The 22,497-nt window shown below is 38.8% G+C and overlaps 1 protein-coding gene across 2 annotated transcripts in view; it reads left to right on the forward strand.

Moving 5' to 3' along the window:
• The window catches only part of LOC127648259 (neurabin-2-like), a 66,914-nt gene that overhangs the window by 25,363 nt on the left and 19,054 nt on the right, over positions 1 to 22,497 (forward strand). For both annotated transcript variants that reach the window (XM_052132845.1, XM_052132846.1), the window contains exons 3-6: positions 11,931 to 12,063; positions 14,797 to 14,917; positions 19,360 to 19,464; positions 20,441 to 20,576. In XM_052132845.1, the coding sequence (XP_051988805.1) occupies positions 11,931 to 12,063; positions 14,797 to 14,917; positions 19,360 to 19,464; positions 20,441 to 20,576 (495 nt within the window). The remainder of the gene's footprint in view (positions 1 to 11,930; positions 12,064 to 14,796; positions 14,918 to 19,359; positions 19,465 to 20,440; positions 20,577 to 22,497) is intronic.

The raw sequence follows: 22,497 nt of genomic DNA on the forward strand, positions 1-22,497 counted from the left end.
ATGTCCCTATCATCCCTACCTAAATCTACACCTAGGGGTTGACCTAAACTCTTCATAAAGGTAGATTGCGCACCCTGAGTTTAGAAAGGTTTTATTGGTTTCCCAATGGTTGAGTGTATTCCAAATCTCTAAATGGCAGAATATTACCTATCTGAATCCCTTTGATTAGAGGAAGCTATTTTGGGGATACGTGTAGCCTGATTTTTGAACAACCATCCAATGATAAATGTTTATTACAGTAGTCGAAAATAAAATGTTAATAATTTAAAATGTTTATTTTCTTAACCACATTTAACACATTTACCAATTTTCACATTAGATTTAACATTTTATTCAGCTCCTTGTGAGTTCTGAACACTGGTTGGAATTGGGCGGAAACACACACACTACAGCGATTCTGTGTTAATGATCAAGTGATGGAGAAAGGACCTAACCATAAAGTAACAATACTTTTTTGTAAAAGACAAACCCAAATGGGACTTTTGATAAGCCACACTCATACGACCATCAGTGAAGCATCAGCATTTCCCTGCCGTCGCATTGCAGACAATACAGATTAAATATAATTTACGTGCACAACAAGTAAAACAAGATGTTCACTGCAAGCGCTTTTCAAGTGGAGTTCAAAGTGGAAAATTAAGTAAATGCAGCTTCACGATTGCTGTAGGAAAATGGATAGCCACTATTAACATTGTGGAGAATGAGTGTTTAAGAGATTTAATGACCATTTCAAAAAAACGCAAAGTACTGTGACTAGATATTTATATTAGTTAACCTCCCACTTTAACTTTGGGAAGAGTATAATGTTAATTGAATTGGTGCTTGTGGCAGGGTGGAGGGCGGGGCCAGGTCGTGATCATACACACCCGGTCCCTTATCAGGCTAATTAAGCCTCAGAGAGGGATAAAGTCCAATGGCAGACGGTGGTGCGACAAGAGAGATAGTTTACGGACATGTCCGTTGTGTGTGTGTTTGTCTTTTGTTTAGTTGCTCATTAAAATATTATTTATATTGCCAAGCCTCCTTCCCATTGAACTACGTTATACTGGTGCCGAAATACAGAAACGAGGAGGAATATGTCGTAGTAGAGTTCTCGCCACTACCGTCCACCCCAATGGAGCAGCCGTGGCCATCTGCCGGGGGACGAGGAGCCCGGCCGCCTGGAAGAGGAGGACGGCCGCCAACACACCTGGAGAGGCGCGGCTGTCGTCTGTTAGAGGGTGGAGGAGTGGCCGAGGAACAAGCTACGGCGTATCCGAGAACCAGATTGGCAATATAAATAATATTTTAATGAGCAACTAAACAAAAGACAAACATACACACATGACGGACATGTCCGTAAACTATCTCTCTCTCATCACACCACCGTCTGCCATCGGCCTTTATCCCTCTCAGAGGCTTAATTTGCCTGATAAGGGACCGGGTGTCTATAATCACGACCCGGCCCCGCCCTCCGCCCTGCCACAGTGCTATTTCAGTGCATTTGTTTCTTTAATCATGATTAACTATGAAAAATCATATGATTAATCATGATTAAATGTTTTAATCGATTGACAGCGCAACTTTTATAAAAGCAAACACATGAAATTTCACTTCCATTTTCATTATGATGAATTGTGAAAACAATACCAACCTTTCTAACATCTTTTTCTTGACTCGTTATTTGATTGTCTGCCATTAGCTACAAATGCAAAATAACCAGTCATGTGATGATGTAGCATACTATGGATTGAAATGTTTATTGTTGCATATTCCATACTGTTTCACATACTATTACAATAAATTGTAGGTAGCATTGACCTGTACTGTGCCTTATACATTAAGCAGTAGGCTAGAATTCCATTCAAAATAAAGACTTTTATATATAAATATTTTGGACTAAACTTAAAACTACTGCAAAAGTTTTGATTTGATGCTATGTAACAAAGCCAGAAGATTCAAAGTTTGAGCATGTACAGTACGAGGACAGGATGCGCTATGTGTGGTCTACTTTTGGCTAGTCACAACGTTCTGATGAAGATGAACATTTTTAATTCTGTGACGTTTAATGGCTGTGACTTGGGAGTCAGAAAATGTTATCAATTTGGACAGAAAATTAAACTAAAGTTCTTGTCTTCATCCGAGCAGATGAAGAAATCTGTTGACAACTTACAGGAACAGTTAGAAATGTCTAAAGAGAGTCATGGGCTACCCCTGGTCATTTTGCATCATCGTTTGCTGTCATGGACAGGAACATCTGGAGTCAATAATGACTTATATAGTTATAGCTATAGTTATATCATTAATCAATGTGGATTTATTTCTAAATATTTAAACCTCAACATGTGTCTGACTCATAAATTTGCATATTTCAGAAATGTTTAAGATTTGTTATCCAATGTTAAACAGTAGTCAAAGGAATAAATTAGAATGAAACTTCAAAAAGAGGAGGACGACCCACCATGTTATATGCAGATGAGTTAATCTGCATTATATGAATATCAAACAGGAAGGGAAATAAAGGGATTGTTCATTGTCTGCCATTTTCTGACCTCCCTGCAATGTTTCCCTGCTACTCCCTCTCTCTTTTTGTCCTGTCAGTGAGGATAGACTCTCTAGACCGCCCTGCAGTTGAATCACGTGTGTGATTTTGCAGTGTTTTAATTATTAGACAAATTCAGGTGGCTGAGAATATTTGTCACAACCTATCAGAATGCCAGGGGGGGTTTCTCATGTGTGGGCCTGTGTCATTTTTGTGTTAGTGTCTGTGTTTGTGTGTGTGTGTGCATGTGGAGTGTGTATCAGTCTGCATGTAAAGATGATCTCCATAGCAACCAGGCAGGGAGTGTAAAAACAGTGCTTAGAGAGGATGATTTTCACCGTGGCTTTGAGAGAGAAAGGAGTATGCACAGATGCTTGCTCAAAGAAACCAGAGGAACACACTAGCACATACACACAACCACACATACTTCTTTTTTACTATATTTAGGTTTCTGAATATGTGCCCTGAAGTGCGATTAAAGACCTGGCCTTGTAAAAACCCAGGTGATGGTTTAGGATTTGGGTTAGGTGTGATCCATTCTCTGTGACTATTGTCACTTAAATCTACAGTGTACTACTCCAAGTGGATGATCTCTGCAAGTCCCTTTTGGGTAAAATCAGGTCTGCTAAAAATAACCAAAGCACACATGTGCCAGATTTTTGGCCAATTTGAGACATTAGCATCAGCAAAATGGCAAGATTTAGATTGAAAAAACAGTTATTTTTAGTCAGTTTCTCACACAAAACCGATATCACTTCAAAAGACAAGGATTAAACTACTTGAGTCACATGGTTTATCTTTATGCTGCCTTTATGTCCTTTTTGGAGCTTGAACGTGTTGGACCCATTGATTTGCATTGTATGGATATTTTCACATCCTATGGCCATCAAAACATCTTCCTTTGTGTTCAGCAGAAGAAAAAAAGTCATGTGAGTTTGATGCGGAATAAGGGTGAGGTAATAATGAGAGGATAATTTTTGGGTGAACTATTCCTTTAAGGATGTAGACATGCCGCAAAATTAAGGTTTGTCAGTGTGAGGGAGGGGAGCTGCTTGCTGCTACGTTAACACACTGCACTGTCTCCTGCGTACCAGAGAGACTATAGAATTATGAGCCAGGCTTGGCTAGAGAATCCAGACACAGTAGAACAACAGCATTCCACAAGCACACACTGCATTTGTGTGTATGTGCATGCCGGTGTCTGAAATACACACAAAATAGCATCTGGCTAATGTTAGCAGGATTATTTGTCAACTTGTGTCACTTATTCTTTTTAGTGTGTCATACCCTTGACATGTTTTGTAGGGCAGATCTGTGAAGTAAGGTACACAAATCTTTCTGGCTTCATTTTTCTTCTTTTTTTCAATTTCTGTCTCAGATTAATGACTATGTTTCTGACAGGAAGTGAGCCACAAGATTCAAGTGGCTGTGAAATGGACCTTTAAAGGGATAGTTTACCCAAAAATGAAAATTCTCTCATCATTTACTCACCCTCGTGCCATCCCAGATGTGTATGACTTTCTTTCTTCAGCAGGACACATTTGAAGAAAAATGTCTAGGTTACGGACGTAACCTCCGTTCCCTGATGGAGGGAACGAGAAGTTGTGTCCTCCCGGCCACGTCGCTGAATCGAGCCACTGTTGCGGCCGAACCTCTTTGTCGGCTCCTCAGAAAAATCCTGAATGAAACAGACGCATTTCCCTCCCTTTATACCCGTATGTCCGGGGGCGGGACATGCAAATTCTGTCTGCCAATTTCTCATTGGCCTTTTCTCATAGATCAGAGATGTGAAAGGCTCTCAAGAGAGACCCCTAGTGTTGCTTCTTCAATACAACATCGAAGTGAGCGACAGACAGGGAACTGAAAAATATCTCAGCTCAGTAGGTCCTTAAAATGCAAGTGGATGGTGATCAGACCTTTGAAGCTAATCACAGACAGTCAGCATAAGCGTCGTCCATATGACTCCAGTGGTTAAATGAATGTCTTCTAATGCGAAATGCTTTTGGTGCTAAAAAGATCAATATTTATGTACTTTTTAACTATAAACCATCACTTGCATTCAGCAGCAGTGTGCATTCACTAGAGCACTGAGTTCACGTGGCCTCTCGTTTGATGAATTCATGTTGGCATGTTATGGTCGTACCCTTACGTTCTCCACTCGTTGAGACATTCAGGATAAGCACACAAATGCACCATTCTGAGTAAAGAATCTTTTGATCTTTTGATATTGATATTTTTCACACCAAAGCAATAGTAGACATTAATTTACCTGCTGGAGTCATATAAATGAAGTTTATGCTGACTGTCTATTCTTTTTGGTGATTCAAATGTCTGACCACCATCCACTTGCATTTTAAGGTCCTACTGATCTGAGGTGTTTTTCTTATTTTCTGCAAATGTGTTCTGCTGAAGAAAGTCTTACACATCTGGGATGGCATAAGGATGAGTAAATGATGAGAGAATTTTAATTTCTGTCTGGTTCAGTTGGTTCACTTCAGAGCAGCTAACAGGTGATACCTCTAACAAAAAGACAATTGTCACTTAACTGAAAGGTGGGACCTCCATTCCTACAGCCACAGATTTTTCCAAATAATTTTCTCTTCCCCCTATACTGTCTCAGCATATACTCTGACTAAGATAGATGGATTTTGACTATGAAGTCTCCTCTCTTCTGTTTGAAGGATTTCACAGAGGTCGCATATGTTAGACACACATTTGGCCTCTGAATTTCTGCTGTCCATTCCAACTTTCTATCTGAGAGAGAGAGGTACAGAAAGGGAGACACTACAAGAGATAAAATAGTATGGAAATACTCCCCTTTTAGGAATAACCCATGACTGACGACCCACAGATGGCACATGGTAGTGGACTGTTTGAATTGGCCTAAAACTAAAAAAGTGACCGAATGGCAAAATTCCAAGAATTCGTAAACAAGATAAATCTCTGACGTTTTATCATATTTATTATTAGTCAACATTAAAGGCACAGCTAACCCAAAAAAGTAACATTTTGTCATCATAAACTGTGTCATCGTACTTTCATCTTTGGAACACAAAAGGAGATGTTAGGCTGAATCAATCACCGTTCACTTTCATTGACCTCTGCCGTCTGCCAGGAGGCAGTGCAACTGGCTGAGGACCATTTGACAGTGTGTTCGAGGGCTCTCCTCTCGCTCCCCTCTCTCTGCTCTATTTTCCCTTGTCCTGTTCCTACTCCCACGCACGTGCATCCTGCAGTGCGGTTGCTGAGGTGCCAACACTCCCTAGAAATTGGGGGAGGTGGGGTAAGTCGCAGGCTGAGTTTTGGCGATGGGGGTATGTGGCGAGTAGGGCGTGGCCAAGCGGCGTCTTGGCAGAGCGAGGCCGGGAAGGTAAGTGGTGAACGAGTTCCACCTGTGCGCCACACCGGTCTGGCATTCCAGTGAGGAGCGGCTGGAGTATTTAAGGAGAGGACACAGTGGCAGTAGGGGACAGAGAGGCACGGAGCTGTGTGCATGTGTGTCATTATGTAATGTGTGACTTTGAGAGTGTAGTGCGTTTAAGTTGAGCATTAAAGTTCGTTGGAGTGTTCACCCGAACAGCTTCCTCCTTTCCACCCAACCATGAATCTTGTTGCACTGGATAAACAACAGAGAACAGTATTTATATGTGGTTTATATAAAGTATACTATAAAGTAACATTAATTATAGGCATATATTTATTTGTTTTCATAAAGATAATTTCTACTAGTCTTCTTGAAATTATCTCCTCACCTTTTTCACAAGAAAACAGGAGGAATGGAGGAATATAGAGTGTGAAAATTGAGAAGGGGGAGGGACAGGAAGGGAAGAAAAAAATGGTACAACAATGTCATAATCACAATCGCCAAGCCGGGCCATTGCCATAGCGACAGAGACATGTGAGCAGGCTGATGGTGTTCACAGTGAGGGTGCTCCGACCTGCTGTTCACTTCAGCTCTGAGATAGAGGGTATATTTTTAGATAAGAGATGAAGCAATATATGAACGGGAGGCGTGACCTAGAGAAGAGATGGAGATGTAAAAGAGAAATAAAACAGTGATATTCTACAGTACATTGTATCTAACCTTGCAAGAAATCCAACTGAAGTTGCTTTTGATGGTCGCTGGTATTAAATGGCTTTCCAGATGGTTCAAGCTGGTCTTTGCATGGCAAAATAAACTATTTTAAATCCGTATTTTTTGTCTTGTTTTTCTGTAAAATATTTAGACATCTTTAAAACAAGATACTGTAGATCAGGGGTGCCCACACTTTTTTGTGTGATGATCTACTTTTAAAAGACCAACTCAATAAGATCTACCAACTAAAAAAACTCAGTTTCATTTAAAATAACAAAATGCTTGTTGGTACTACTGCATGTATCCCTACATGGAATTCATCTTCTAATTAATAAAAAAATATATAATAATGTTCAATGTTGATATCATTCAGTTTTAAAACTAAACCCAAAACACCTACAGCACAATAGATTACAATAGCCAGGGCATTTACCTTATTCTGATGACGAGTAAATATTGACCAGGCGAGGTTTTGTTTATTCAGTTGCCATGACAACTAGGTTTGCGCATACGCGCCTTCCAAGGACTTCTGAGAACAGAGCACTAAATTGCGATGCTACTGCCCAGATTAGGCAAAACTGAATGGAATCAGACAATTTCGCGCTCTGTTCTCAGAAGTCCTTGGAAGGTGCGTATGCGCAAACCTAGTTGTCATGGCAACTGAATAAACAAAACCTCGCCTGGTCAATATTTACTGGTCAAGTGCAAGTCAGACAGAAACTAAAAGAAGGAAAGACATTATATTTATTTGTATTCAAATTTAAAAAGTACATTTCAGTTTTGTGCGATCTACCAGCATTGCCTTTGCGATCGACTGGTAGATCACGATCGACGTATTGGGCACCCCTGCTGTAGATGTACTATTTTCACATAATATTTTTCACACAGTTACTCACTCACTGCTATGTTATGATGTCGAAACACTTTTACTATTATGCAACATTTTAAAAAATTATACATTTTAACGCTTGTATTACAGACTCACCTACATTTACACACTCATTCCAATGTTTTTGGCTTCTGCGGTAGCTCACCTCATAGAGTGGTGGACTTTGGATTCTGAAGTATGCAGTTCGAGATCAGTTAAACATGCAAGCTGACACACAAGACGAGAGTGTCATAGAAGCAACACAAGATGATGTAGTTGCTTCAGAAAAGTTTCTTTTCATGTTGCATTTGCTTTTAGGACACTGTTGTCTGTTTTGTGTCTACCTATCATTTGATTTTAGGTCACAATTGGTTAGGTTCAGGTTAAGTTTTAGGTCAGGGAGATACGTTTTACTCATTAAAACCTCCTAGTATTCACCATAAAAACCTTGTCAGATCTCAACACACTTTTACTCGCCTTTGGACATTTCACTGGGAAACTGCAGCCAAATGTGTAAGAAGGCATATAATATTGTTCTGCAAATAAAAATTGCCACAGTCACATAATGTTTATGAGATCAGGCTGGATAAAACTATTTGCCAATTATTCTCTGAAAGCAGGTCTCAATTATCTTGTGCAATTTTGCTTCTCAATTGAATCTATCTTATTTTAAGGATGTTTAGAAGCTTTTAGTGGAAAACAAGACTAAAATGCTTATTAATAAAATAATTTCTAGCACTTTGGCTGGATTTCCACTGGTTCCAGCAACAAACCAGCTAGTATGTTTCAAAAGCCTACTAGAAGCACTGAGTTTTCCCCAGCAGACAAGATCATATCAAAAGTAAATGAACTGTGCAGGTGGAAACAGTGGATTTTATTTGCTATTTGGGGAAATTTGATGGAGTTAAATGAAGGGATAAGAGAATTATATGCTTGTAAATTGTGTGTAGATGAAAAGGGGGAGATGAAATGAAAGAAGAAGAGAGTGGTTGTGAAAGACACAAGCTCAGTCAGATGGGGTGGCCTGAGGAAGTTAAATATGACTAAACAAAAATTAGAGGAAAATAGAAGTTGACACCAGGCACACAGAAAAACAGATGGGTGATCGCTCATTGCTGACTTTACACGACTGCACTACGAATTTGATTTGGTAGACCAGCAGTTTTTGAGGTAATATTGATGAGATGAGGTCATACTTTATTTAAAAAAACACAGTTCTGTGTTTCGTTCAGCATTTGTATTGAGCAACATGGGTCAAATGTAGAGGAAAATCCTGTCAGATTTCAACATGACTGAAAGAAACATATTTCCAAAAATGTTTGACCTCTTTTTGTCATAAAGAGATAACTTGACAATATCATACTAATTGAGCTTTGTGAAGCACTTGAGAGTCAGGATCTTCAGTAAGGAGAAAAAAATTACTAGATTTGCATATTAAGAAAGAAATACCAGTGTTTGCGAGGCAGCAAAAGAATAGCATTAAAGTACTTGGTAAGTTGAGGTTTTAGGCTTTTTCGGAGTAAATGAAATGCCACATGCAAGCCGCTTTGCAATGGCCGTGACATTTGTTTTCGGTTGGCTGTGCACAATAATTGTGCAATGCAAAGTTTATAAATTGCTAAAAATGGAAGAAAGGTAAAAGAAAGACAAGACTTATCATAAATCAGTATGCATATAGATGTAAGAAAGAACACCAATGGTTACATTCCTTTAACGTTGGTCAATGGGATATTTTTCCTATTTTAATCTCAAATTCCTTAATTCATTGCAGCAGTCTAATACTTCGGGTTTAGTGTGTTGAGAAAACCCTAACCAAAGTGTTTGAGGCATATCAACATAGTGCTGCCTTGCAAACACTTTTAAAATCAAAGAAGACCCTCAACAGGAAGCTGTTTTCAGCTGGTGTCTTACAAACTCAAACGAGAAATCAAGTGCTCTTTGAAGACTTGTGGTAAATTGGTACTATGTTTCCAGAGCAAGATTATCTGTCTCAGTTCACAAGTATTATAAATTCATAGTTATACACCCGCATGCTTGTGTGGCTTCAGTGCCACTGTCTCTCCAAAGGAGAACATGATTCATGAATTTAGCGGTGTAAACTGCTGCTTTAGCTGCGCAGTTAGTGCCGCCCAAGGCGATAGAGAAAATAGTTTGCAGAAGAGGATGACTCTCAACAGTACTTAATGTTGTGTAATTTCTGTGGCATTTGCAGTGCCAAACGGAAAACCAAAACTGATGATGTTCCCAAGCTCTCTGTCAGTCTATTGTTGTTTGGATAAACAAATAGTCCAGCCCCAAACTCACACATTTAGTTGAGCTAATCTGGCAGTGCTCAAAACAATTACAACAAGTGTCACTATGTTAACACTCTTTGATAAGTCAACCCACAAATGCCTTACTTATAGTTGCTGTTTTACTTGTGATTTGTATGAAAGGGAATAAAAATTATTTTAGAGCCTCTAGTGTTATTTTCTCAAAGAAACTGTAGTGATATGTACAACAAGGAAAATCATTTTGCAAAAAAGTAGGTACAGTAATGTGATTCTATGGGACCAGATTGCTTTTCTGCGCTGTTAGGAAAGACATCAAGTCAGAGTGGATGTGTTTAATGAGTTCAGAGAGCTGGTGGCTTAGTACCAGAACACTCAATTTGGAAAATTGTGGCTTCAAATTAAGTTTGGGACATCTCCTGTTCCCTAGCCTACCCTTGTCTGCTACTGAGTTGGCTCTTGTATGGTGGTTCCAACTGGTGAAAACTTGTACTGCATCTTTTACTGCCCTAAATGGCTTTAGCTGCCTGAAAATAATGCATAACAGCTAGATTACTGACCCACAAAAAGATACTAGACTGTGTGTGTGACCAGTCAATCCTCAACAGACACATTGGAGAATTAATCGCCATTGTCTAGTACATTTTTGCTTTTGCTCGCCAGACTTTTGACAACATGTAAGCGTAATGCAATTGAAAACTAAAAACAATAATAAGAAAACTGAGAAGGGGGCACCATCATTTATTTTTTTCTTTCCTCCCCAATTTGGAATGCCCAATTCCCAATTCACTCAAAGTCCTGGTGGTGGCGTAGTGATGCACCTCAATCCGGGTAGCGGAGGACGAATCTCAGTTGCCTCCGCGTCTGAGACTGTCAATCTGTGCATCTTATCACATGGCTTGTTGAGTGTGTTACCGTGGAGACATAGTGAATGTGGAGGATTCACACTATTCTCCGCGGCATCCACGCACAACTCACCACGCACCCCACCGAGAGCGAGAACCATATTATAGTGACCACGATGAGGTTACCCCATGTGACTCTACCCTCCCTAGCAACTGGGCTGATTTGGTTGCTTAAGAGACCTGGTTGGAGTCACTCAGCAGGCCCTGGATTCAAACTCGCGACTCCAGGGGTGGTAGTCAGCGTCTTTACTCGCTGAGCTACCCAAGGCACCAACATTTCATATATACTGTACATATGTTAGTTTTTAATTTAAAACATATACATATTTCACTTTTGATCCTTTTAATGACATTTTAGCTTGTGCACAAATGTACAAATTTCACATTCTATACATTTTTATGATTGATAATGATACAAGCTGATGTCACTGTTTGAAATTTCATACAAATTGAATGGTTTGAAAAAGGTTGGAACCTAATGAAAATAGAATTAATAATTATATCATAAAAATAATCATTTAAGTGCTACTATATCAAAACAACTATGCAAAAAAAAATTTTTTTAATAATAATACAAATTTATTTTTACCAAACCCTTTATTTTTACCAAAGATTTGTATTTGTGAAATTCATATTTACAGTGTTTTCTGAAGTGAAATTATTTTATGTTGTATGATTGTACCTTTAAATAGTCATGTATTTCCACATTTATTACATTTACTTATTACAGTTGCTTTAAATTACAGTTTGATTAAAATTCATATTTTGGTCGCATTGCGTGAAATTTGGTTGCACATGCAAGTGATTTTCTCGCTATTTAGAGGGCTGCCAGTAGCTGAATCCAAGTCTCCTTCAACAAGTGTTAATTAATTCACACTTCTCAGTTGTCACTCTGGCCTTCTCTCGCAGCTAATGGACCATTTTCACATTTCTGGAAGTGAACTATAGCAGGGTAAACTTCTGCAATAGTGAATGGGAGACCACAGCAAATATTAGTTTTTACTTTTATTTAATGCCATTAAAGATTAATGTTATAAATGTACACTAAATAATTAAAAAAGATTACATGATTTATGCTGCTAGATAAGGTGGAATTGCATCATCACAGACTGTCAATAGGGTTCACCGTGGAAAGCAAACAGGTAAAAAAGTGTGTGTGTGTGGGGGGTAGTTGCCAATTTTGCAAAATTGTTTGCCAATTTGCTTTATTGACCATTGAACCCTGTTTAATTCTATATGCACTTTCACCTTCCTATACATTATCTCAAGTTTTTGACCTTTGTCTTCCCAGGTTTTCACCACGTACTCAAATGAGGACTATGACAGGCGCAATGATGAGGTTGACCCAATGGCAGCCTCAGCCGAGTATGAACTGGAGAAGAGAGTGGAGAGACTGGATCTATTCCCCGTTGAGCTGGAGAAAGGTACTTTACTAGACTGTGTGTGTTTTTAAGCATGTGTGGTATGTTGTCTTAAGGCCCTGGCATACTTCATACGAAATCGAAGAACGAACGGGTGTGGCGTCATTTAGAACAGAATGTCTAAAACGTAGGTGTTTTTGAGTTTGTTTCTGTGGCCAGCCAGCGCAACCTTCCATGAAAACCTCTTACTGCCATTGGTCCACATCATCGGTAGGTGTGACCTGTAGCTCCACCTACTTTGAAGCCGACAGCTAATTGCCGTTCAGTCAGTTAAGATTAGTCAACATTAACACACTAGCCTGCAGAGCTATTAGCAAACTGGATCAAACTTAACAAAATCTGTGTGACGATTCTTGTTGAGACATTTTCCAAGAACAATGTCTTTGTTTGTTTGCTTGATTAGTCTACAAAAGAAATTGAAGCTACTTAAATACTCTTAAGTGCCTGTTCAGTCCGTTTGATATGCTGCTTCACTCATGTGCCGTCAACAGCCGAAAGCCATTTACACATCTGCCAATAGTTAGATATGCCTATCATTTATTTCTTTTTTTATTCTGCCAGCCAACACTCTTTCATACACCCATCTTTGCAGTAGTATCAGTGTAATCATAAAATACATTAACATAGGGTAACCAGTGCATATTATGGCCGCATATAGCGTGTTCGTGCATTAGTGCCATGAATGCAGAATGTAAACATGACAAATTACACATTATCGTTTGCATATATATTACTTTAAACCAGCATTGTGTAGTTAAAACAGCTTCTTTTACTGATCTGGTATGAATTATAGTCATAGAATGAGGCATGAAGTCATTGACAACACATTTTAATGTCATATTAGTTGATGTTTGTGGTAGCCATTCTATCATGTTGTCAATGACTTCATGCCTCATTCTAAGACTATAATTCACACCAGATCATTAAAAGAAGCTGTTTTAACTCTTAAGTCTTGTGCGTCCTCATATTAAAATACTCTTCAGTGCCTCCCACAGCGCCATGGCCAGTATCTGAATGTTCACAAACAATAAACCGTTGCTCAGCTGTTTCGAACTTCTTTTTGGCTCTAAGTAAAGAATGAAAAAGAGCTTCTCCATGAGAATGCTGGGGCCTTCAAGGGTTCTTAACGGCCTGTTTCGAAACAAACAGATTCAAGCAGCTTGTTTTAGTCTGCAAAGTAATCAGCTTTTTCTGATAAGAAAGTCTTAGGGGTCGGACCCTTCTTGCTAAAGCAGTCTGCCGGTTGCTATACATGAAATATCAGTGAGTAGAAGTGGAAAAGTTTGAGGATTGAAACATGCTGAGAAAAGCTTGTGCAAACATTTTAAATCATGTGTGGCACTATTGTGATTGGTCAACTGTGTAGTTTTGATATTGCAGTTGTAAAATTTTAATTACAAACAATCTGGCTGTCAGCTTGCATTCTCAAAATGATTAAAAATAAGACTGTTCCAAGAGATCATTAGAAACCGAATAATCAGTCCCTCCACGATTTTGCAATCACAATTAATTCATGCAAATTCAACCACTCTCCGCATTATTTGTGGTAGCCATTCTATCGTCTCCACAGTAGTTGGAGTAATCAGTTGTCTCTTCTTCTGTGTCACTGCTTGTCATTAACATAGCGTGTATGAACAGAAATGACCAAGAACATTTGCCTTAGCATGATTGTTAAATTAAAGTGTAAAGGAGCACTTTGCATTTACAATCAAAATCCTTGTCTAAACTTTTACTGGACTGCAGACAACACATGCACATCAAAATCTTCACATGCTCTTCAGGTTATCACACATAATCAAGATAGATTGGTTAGATCAAAAGATTGCAATGTAATAATAATCACGGCAGGCCTAAATATTTGTTTTTAGTTTACAGTTTTATTGTAGGTCTACTCTTTTAACCTCACTAAAGTTTACATGCATTGTCTGAGGCAAAAAAAGCTGAAAAAGCTTGCACTCGCATTAGCCATTTCACGGATTTCGCCTCTTGAATGTGTTTTGTGTTTTTATATTTTTTGCCTACTAACTGCATATTCAGTTATTATGCACTAAAATATTATCAAGAAATTGCACTTATACTGTCATTGACACAAATTACACAAGTATACTATGATTATTTTGAGTTGTCACCGCAAAACATAAAAAAATGGCACAAATGGCATCGACATTTTTGAGAATAGCTGCAGCAAATTCTGTAATTTTTGGGCGGAATAATCAAGAAAAAGTGCAGTGAAATTCTGGTGGCACTGAATTATGTGACTGTAATTGATAAATAATTATAATCTATTAAAATCTGCTCAAATGATTTAGAGTCACTGGATTGGTGACAAAGTAATTCAGCTCATTAACTCATTATTTAGTTATTACTGGCTTAAAACCTTAAAGCTCGATTTAGTGCCTATTTACTATTTAAAGATTAGGTTCTATGTTATTGATAAAATGTCAGGCAGGGAAAATAAATTGCAGGACTGCATTCTAAATTCTATTCAATACAATCATTATAAAGTCAACATGGAATCAAATTTTGCCCTTTACTTTCAAATTCAAAAGTACAAATTTCAGGTCTTATTGTGCATGAAAGTCCTGCTTTATTCTGAAACATGTCATTTTACAGAAGTAAATGTTGACTATACATAGTTGTGAACGTCACTTTTTGAAAGTAACTTGGCACATAGGATGATTTATCCAGATCTGTCCTAAGAATTGTAAATGCTACTTTGTGATTCCTTTCACTCAGATAAAGATGGATTGGGAATCAGCATCATCGGAATGGGTGCAGGTGCAGACATGGGCCTGGAAAAACTCGGTATCTTCGTCAAGACGGTCACAGAGGGAGGAGCTGCCCATCGAGATGGAAGGTCAGTTAGAGAATTAAAAGATTTGAATGGGATTTATATGGATTTGTGTGGCTATGAGAGTGAAAAGTGGGACTGACTGAAAAATGCTGTGATAAAGTGGTGATGAGGTCGGATTCCCTTTCCTTCTGTCTCTTTCTGCGTTTTCAGCAGATCAGTCTGCAAAGGGGATTAAATTGTGAAATCATGGTGGAATAACCAGACATGCACAGGAAATGTGATGCTGTGTCTTGAGAGCTGATCTTGTAGCCTGAGAACATTTATGCTTTTATCAATATACAGTAGACACTTACTGTATATCACACTTAAAAATGTGTGAATGTGATTAGATATCAAGCCATGTTTGAAGCTGTTGTTAAATGACTAAATGAACACCATTTAGTTGCTGCATTGCTTGGCAACCAACAACCGTTAAGCTATTGAACTAGTTTATTTTGCAAAAGAATTGTTAATTCCTTTAATTATCAGAATAATGAGCACTGGTCTCTTTTATCATAGTTTTATAAAAGCAATAAGCCACATGAATCTGTGTGTTACAGTGTTTTCATGACGGTTGAGGGGCCTTAAAGACCCAAACGTGTTGTTGTGCTAAAAATGATTGACAGAACAGAATGTATAGAACAGAATGCAGGTGTCTTGAGATGCATTTTTGAAAGTGGAAGTTTTTTTTAAAGATACTGTGTTGTTATTGACACTGACTACCACCCCTGGAGTCACGAGTTCGAATCCAGGGTGTGCTGAGTTAATCCAGCCAGGTCTCCTAAGCAACCAAATTGGCCCGGTTGCTAGGGAGGGTAGAGTCACATGGGGTAACCTCCTCATGGTCGCTATAATGTGCGGTTCTCGCTCTTTGTGGGGTGCATGGTGAATTGTGCATGGATGACATGGAGAATAGCTGAGCCTCTACACGTGCTACATCTCTGCGGTAACGCACTCAACAATCCACGTGATAAGATGCTCGGATTGATGTTATCAGACATGGAGGCAACTGAGATTCTAAAATCGATTATAGCACCTTTAACTTGACAAGGCGTCTATAAAACAGTGAAAGTTCTACACGAGACACTGAAAAAACAGCGAGACACGGCCAACAGTCAAAGGATTAGCATGTTTAAATAAACACGAAAACGCTTTCAAAGTGAACAACACCTAAGCGGATTTTAGGCATTTCTAAAGAACACCCCTTACTCATGTAATATAATCAGTGCTTTCATTTTTGTTTGGCAATAGACAAGCAGAGATAATAGAGTTGAGAGTAGGGCTAGGCGATACATCTAATACCGATGATATACACGTAATTGTGATGATTTTGCTGACGATGTAAAAGATGTGAGCTTAATTTTCAGGTGTGAGCTTAATTTACATAATTGCTTGCCAGGCAGAGGGAGACGAAGTGTGAATTAGCCATTGCAAGCGGGAGGTCTTTATCACTTGACCGTCGGGTCTCCCTTCTGAGTTAATGGTTAACGGCTGTGTCAGCTGTGGCACAGGTGGTAGAGCGGTTTGTCCACTTATCCAGGGGTTGGTGGTTTGATTACCGGCCCACATGACTTCACATGCTGATGTGTCCTTGGGCAAGACACTGAAACCCAAGTTGCCCCCAATGGCAGGCTAGTGCCTTGCATGGCAGCTGTGCTGTCATTGGTGAATGGGACACAGTGTAAAGCACTTTGGTAACTGCTAAGATTAAAAAGGCGCTATATAAGTGCAGACCATTTACCATCACAAACGCTGACCGTAATCCAGAGTGATTCTGTCACCAAGCATTTTTCCTGCATTTTTTTCCCACACTAAAATGACACCAGAGACACGACAGTCTGTTTTTATTGAACGTAACTGAAAGCTGCATATGGACATGTGCTTTCTTCTGCAAGCCTTGAGGAGATAAATACACAATCATGCACTTTGTCTCTGTCCGATTGCAAACTAAATATGGAGCAGTTTGCTTTTGGTGAGACAAATAATATCCCTATATAAACCATCACATACCAGGTGGATCTCCGGAGAAGAAACCTGTAATTCAGCTTGTTGTATTTTGGTGAATATATTAGATAAAATGGGAGTTATTTAATAATACTTGAGATAGTTTTAGAACGATCGCTTCTCTCTTGTGGATAGCGGCGGAACAGCCACAGGTAGGATGGCATCAGCATCAGCAACTTTATGTCAGAAATAAAGTTCACTCTTTCTGTGTGCATGTGTGCGTGCATGTGTGTGTGTTTGTGTTCGGGCGCAAGAGAGACCAAGCTCCCTGAATGTGAGAATAGGTACTTTTCAATGCAGAAATAATGCAAAAGCCACAAATGACATGTAAAAATAACCACAACGGAAATTTCACAACTCATACCCATCGGTGTGTCGTATAATGTTTATTTGCAGTGCAACCTCTGACTCGAGTGCACATTCTGTACCATGCGGAAACATTTTGCGTAACCTTAACATAATGAATACTTTAATACGGAACAAATCACAGTGGTTCTTGTGTTGTTATTTCTGTGTGCTCCATTTGACAGATAGAGAGTTGTGTTGACTTGGTATCTTTGTCACCACTTCACCATTTTTTTTCGGCATGCGTGTCATACCTCTGACTAAACAGAGCAGATCTCTGCAAAAATTTAGCAACACGTTTGTGACACCCTTGGCCAAAATCAAGCTCTTTGGAGTCTGCTAGAGTGGTGCCAGCTTTAGGAATGTTCACAAAACTCATGATTAAGTTTGTAATTTCTCTGTGGTCTTGAGTCAGTATGTTCGAAGTGCATTGAAGTGACTTAAATCTCATTTTCGTTTCTTGTTTGTCCAATGGCCTGACATTTAGAAAAAGTCCACCTGGAAGTCACAGCTAATATAAAAACCTAATAAGCCCAAGTTGAAATGAGCTGTCACCATGTGTGTCTGTAGAATGTAGCAGAATGGCAGAATGTAGCCTCGGAAATGCCCTCATTCCCACTCTCTGGTGCCTGATTGGTACTCTTGCTGTCCATCAAACATTTGGCTGCACTAATTGGTAGGGCTGGGTATTGGTGTGGTGGAGTGGTGGTGGCGTAGTGGCTAAAGCACAGGGCTGTTAATCAGATTGTCACTGGTTCTAACCCCATGGCCACCACCATTGTGTCCTTGAGCAAGGCACTTAACTCCAGGTTGTTCCAGGGGGATTGTCCCTGTAATAATTGCACTGTAAGTTGCTTTGAATAAAAGCGTCTGGTAAATGCATAAATGTAAATGTAAATGTATTGATACAGATTTCCAGATTCAATTTGATTCTGATTCACAAGCTCTTCGATTCAATATCAATTCATATGTTTATTTCAGTTATAATGTCCCTTTTGCTTACATATAAAATAAATTATCTCCCAGCTAATGCTGTTAATTATATAGGGGACCTATAAATTAGGTACATTTGGAATATATTAATTTCACTAATTATATTTTATTACTTTTTCATCATTTTGGTCACATTTTGGCTTTTTAAAAATGAACAAATAAATGTATTTAATCAATAAATAAGATATTATATTTCATATATTATTTTTGTTGCATATTTATTGTTAAATTGCATCATTTGTACTATTTACAAGTATTTACATTGATTTGTTGAACAGGTGCTAAAACCGGTACTCTTTAACAAAAACATTCATTCCTGTAAGCGCCTTTAAATGAGTGCATGTTAACTAGAAAGGACTGGACTGGCTTTACCTCATCTGTGCAAAGCATGATTGCAATTAAATATTTTTTGTTGTTGTTGTTTTTGTTCAACAACTGACTGTAATGAACAGAAATGGTTTTAAAAGAGACAGAATTACATAAAAAATGAGTTGCGTGGATCTCGTCTTTGGACACACATTACACGGAACAACCTTTACTCTCAACATGCAGTGAAAGGATCTTGCTGTTGAACACTTCATGACTAAAATACATAATTACTGGTGAGTGAAATGTAAACATTTACCAGCCAGTTGCCAAATATATTGACTTTAGTGGCGTAGCGCAAAATTTGTTTGCAAATGCGAGAGATTTCCTCTGCTTGTAGTAGAGGCTTGAAAGATTGAAAGATCAATCTTGGGATTAAAAATGGCTAAAGAATCTATTTATTGTTGTAGGTGTCACGAACAGGCTGACGGGGACTGTGTTTTGGATGGGCCTGGATATTTTGAAATGTTTTATGACTGAAAGGTCCTGAAAAGAGCCGATCAATCTCTTAAAGGCCTGGAACACAAGAAGAGGTTTAGAAGAAGTTTGACACTGATTCACTGCAGCTATTGGTCGGTTTTCAGGTCCATTTCTATCTAGATAAACGATTCCTTTGGCAGTGCTTTTCTTTACACCTAGAGTGATACGATTTATCAGTAACTTGGCCCAGGGTGTAGCATCCATTTCACAGATGCAATAGCAGTCTTAATGGACCTCAGTTGTGCTACACTTCTCTTTGTCATTTTTCCCTTCATCAGGATCCAGGTGAATGACCTCATCGTAGAGGTGGATGGAACCAGCCTGGTGGGCGTGACCCAGAATTTTGCTGCATCAGTCCTGAGGAATACCAGCGGAACTGTCAAGTAAGACAATAATGACGCTTAAGCCTCAGCTTAACTTGAGATACATGTCACAATCTGGGTTTGGGTTTGTGCGAGCAGGAAATACTTCAGAGTTAGTGGTACTTGCATATGTCAGAAAGATACATAATTTTAAGCACAGCTTGAATATATATATATATATACATACTACTTGTCACTTGTTACTCAAAAATAACAATTCTGCCATCATTTACTCACCATAATGTCTTCTCAAACTTATATGACTTTCTGTCTTCTGCAGAACAAAAATATTTTAATAGAAAAATGATGTCTGTGTGTCCATATGCAAGTGAATGGTGAGCAAATTTTCCAAATTTTTCCAAACTAATCCAGTGATTTAATCCACATCTTCTAAAGTGATCCAATCAATTTTGTGTGAGAACAGAGTAAAATATAACTCTTTTTTTTCACTGTACATCTTGCCATTGCAGTCTCTAGGCATGATCATGATTTCAAAATTGATTACACGTCTTAGTTCTTGACACATGTGCAGCTCTGGATGGTGCTAGGAGGTGTAATCAAGCTTGAAATAATGAGGAGCGTGAAGGGATTTAAGATTTACAGTGAAAAAGGAGTTATATTTTGGTCTGCTTTCACCCAAAACTGATCGGATCTCTTCAGAAGACTTGGATAAAACCACTGGAGTAAATTTAAGCTGCCTTTATGTGCTTTTTGGAACTTCAAAGTTTTGTCCACCATTCACTTGCATTGTATAGACAAACAGACATCATATCATCTTTAAAATATCTTAATTCATGTTCTGCAGAAGAAAGAGAAGTCATATGAGTTTGAGAAGTAATAAGGGTGAGCGAATGATTGAAGAATTTTCATTTTTTGGAAACTATCCTGTTAAAACCAGTAATATAAACAATGACAGAGTGACAAATAAACACCTACCCTCCTTGTTTGGTTGTACAATAAAGTAGTCACCTAACTGGCTGGTGTTTGTGTGGTGCAGGTTTGTGATTGGCCGGGAGAAGCCAGGGGAGCAGAGTGAGGTGGCCCAGCTGATCCAGCAGACACTGGAGCAGGAGAGATGGCAGAAAGAAATGATGGAGCAACGCTACAACCCCTACATGGAGGAGGACGAAGAGGTGAGGCTTCAACAGATACTGTATGTGACAGAGCTTTAATCATCTCGGTTTCAATCAATGGCTAATATAGATAGTAAATACTTGGAAGCAATTCCAGCAAGAAAATGTAAGAAAAAATACAATTTCTTTATGTCCCCTCAAAATAACTCAACACACAGCCATTAATGTCTAAACCGCTGGCAACAAAAGTGAGTACACCCTAAGTGAAAATGTCCAAATTGGGCCCAATTAGCCATTTTCCCTCCCATGTCACCCTCCCAGGTGTCATGTGACTCGTTAGTGTTACAAGGTCTCAGGTGTGAATGGGGAGCAGGTGTGTTAAATTTGGTGTCATCACTCTCACACTCCCTCATACTGGTCACTGGAAGTTCAACATGGCACCTCATGGCAAAGAACTCTCTGAGGATCTGAAAAGAAGAATTGTTGCTCTACATAAAGATGGCCTAGGCTATAAGAAGATTGCCAAGATCCTGACACTGAGCTGCAGCATGGTGGCCAAGACCATACAGCGGTTTAACAGGACAGGTTCCACTCAGAAGTTGAGTGCACGAGACCTAAACCCTATTGAGCATCTGTGGGGCATCTTCAAATGGAAGGTGGAGTAGCACAAGGTCTCTAACATCCACCAACTCCGTGATATCATCATGGAGGAGTGGATGAGGACTCCAGTGGCAACCAGTGAAGCTCTGGTGAACTCCATGCCCAAGAGGGTTAAAGCAGTGCTGGAAAATAATGGTGGCCACACAAAATATTGACACTTTGGGCCCAATTTGGACATTTTCACTTAGGGGTGTACTCAATTTTGTTGCCAGCGGTTTAGACGTTAATGGCTGTGTGTTGAGTTATTTTGAGGGAACAGCAAATTTACACTGTTATATAAGCTGTACACTCACCACTTGACATTGTAGCAAAGTGTCATTTTTTCAGTGTTGCCACATGAAAAGATATAAACAAATATTTACAAAAATGCGAGGGGTGTACTCACTTTTGTGATCTATTTTTATTTTTTAAATTGTCTTTTGTTGTTCGGACAAAGGCCCTTGTTCAGTCTGTTTGTTTCTAACAGACAGCAGACACCTTAGTTTTCATAAGGAAGACTGGAGTTTGTGTCAAGCTTTTTACGTAACAAGTGCTGACGCACGAGAGAAGGATGCTGGGTCAGCAGCTTTCATTTAGACACAAGACATGATGAACAAGATTAAGAATATGAATGACATCTCTGCATTATTCAGTTATTGTGTGTTAAAGTGAGTTTAGTTTGTTTTTCACCCTAAATTCATGGTCTGAATCTTCTCTCTGTTTTTTGCTTAAACCAGTCTCAGAAATGATCTTTTCCCTAAAGGGGCAATACTTGGGCAGTTACTCATGGAACTGATTTTTCAGGGGCTTTCTTTGTTTTATTTTAAGGGCATTTTTATAAACATATAATAAATATACTGTGCAATCATTTTATTAAATTACTTTAATCAATTTATTAACATAAGTTTTTAATCTAAATAATTACATTGAGAATATATTTCCTCATATCCATACAAGTAAATCAACATCAAATCATATTTTATGTGATAATGTGTATAAATATTAGGCTTGTAGAATACTAAGAACTAAGATCAGATCTTTTACAATAAATACAATTTATTGCCCCCACATTTTTTTGTCTTTTGGTATAATTTTTGCTCTCAGCCCCCCTTCATTTCTGACACTGGCTTAAACAACCACAGTTGAAATATTTCTAATTCATTTAAAAAAACATCATATTTGTAAACAAGTCATGTGGGCAGAAAGGTTAACAACGCTCAGCTGTTTTTTAAACCACACCAAAGTCTTTCTAGCAAGTCAGTCCACTGTCGGCCATCTTTGGAACGCTCTCTGGAGGCTATTTCCAGTCATGCTAGTGCAGCTCCTATTTACTTGAATGGAG

The sequence above is a fragment of the Xyrauchen texanus genome, chromosome 8 (genome assembly GCF_025860055.1).
Source record: "Xyrauchen texanus isolate HMW12.3.18 chromosome 8, RBS_HiC_50CHRs, whole genome shotgun sequence".
Taxonomy (NCBI): Eukaryota; Metazoa; Chordata; class Actinopteri; order Cypriniformes; family Catostomidae; genus Xyrauchen; species Xyrauchen texanus.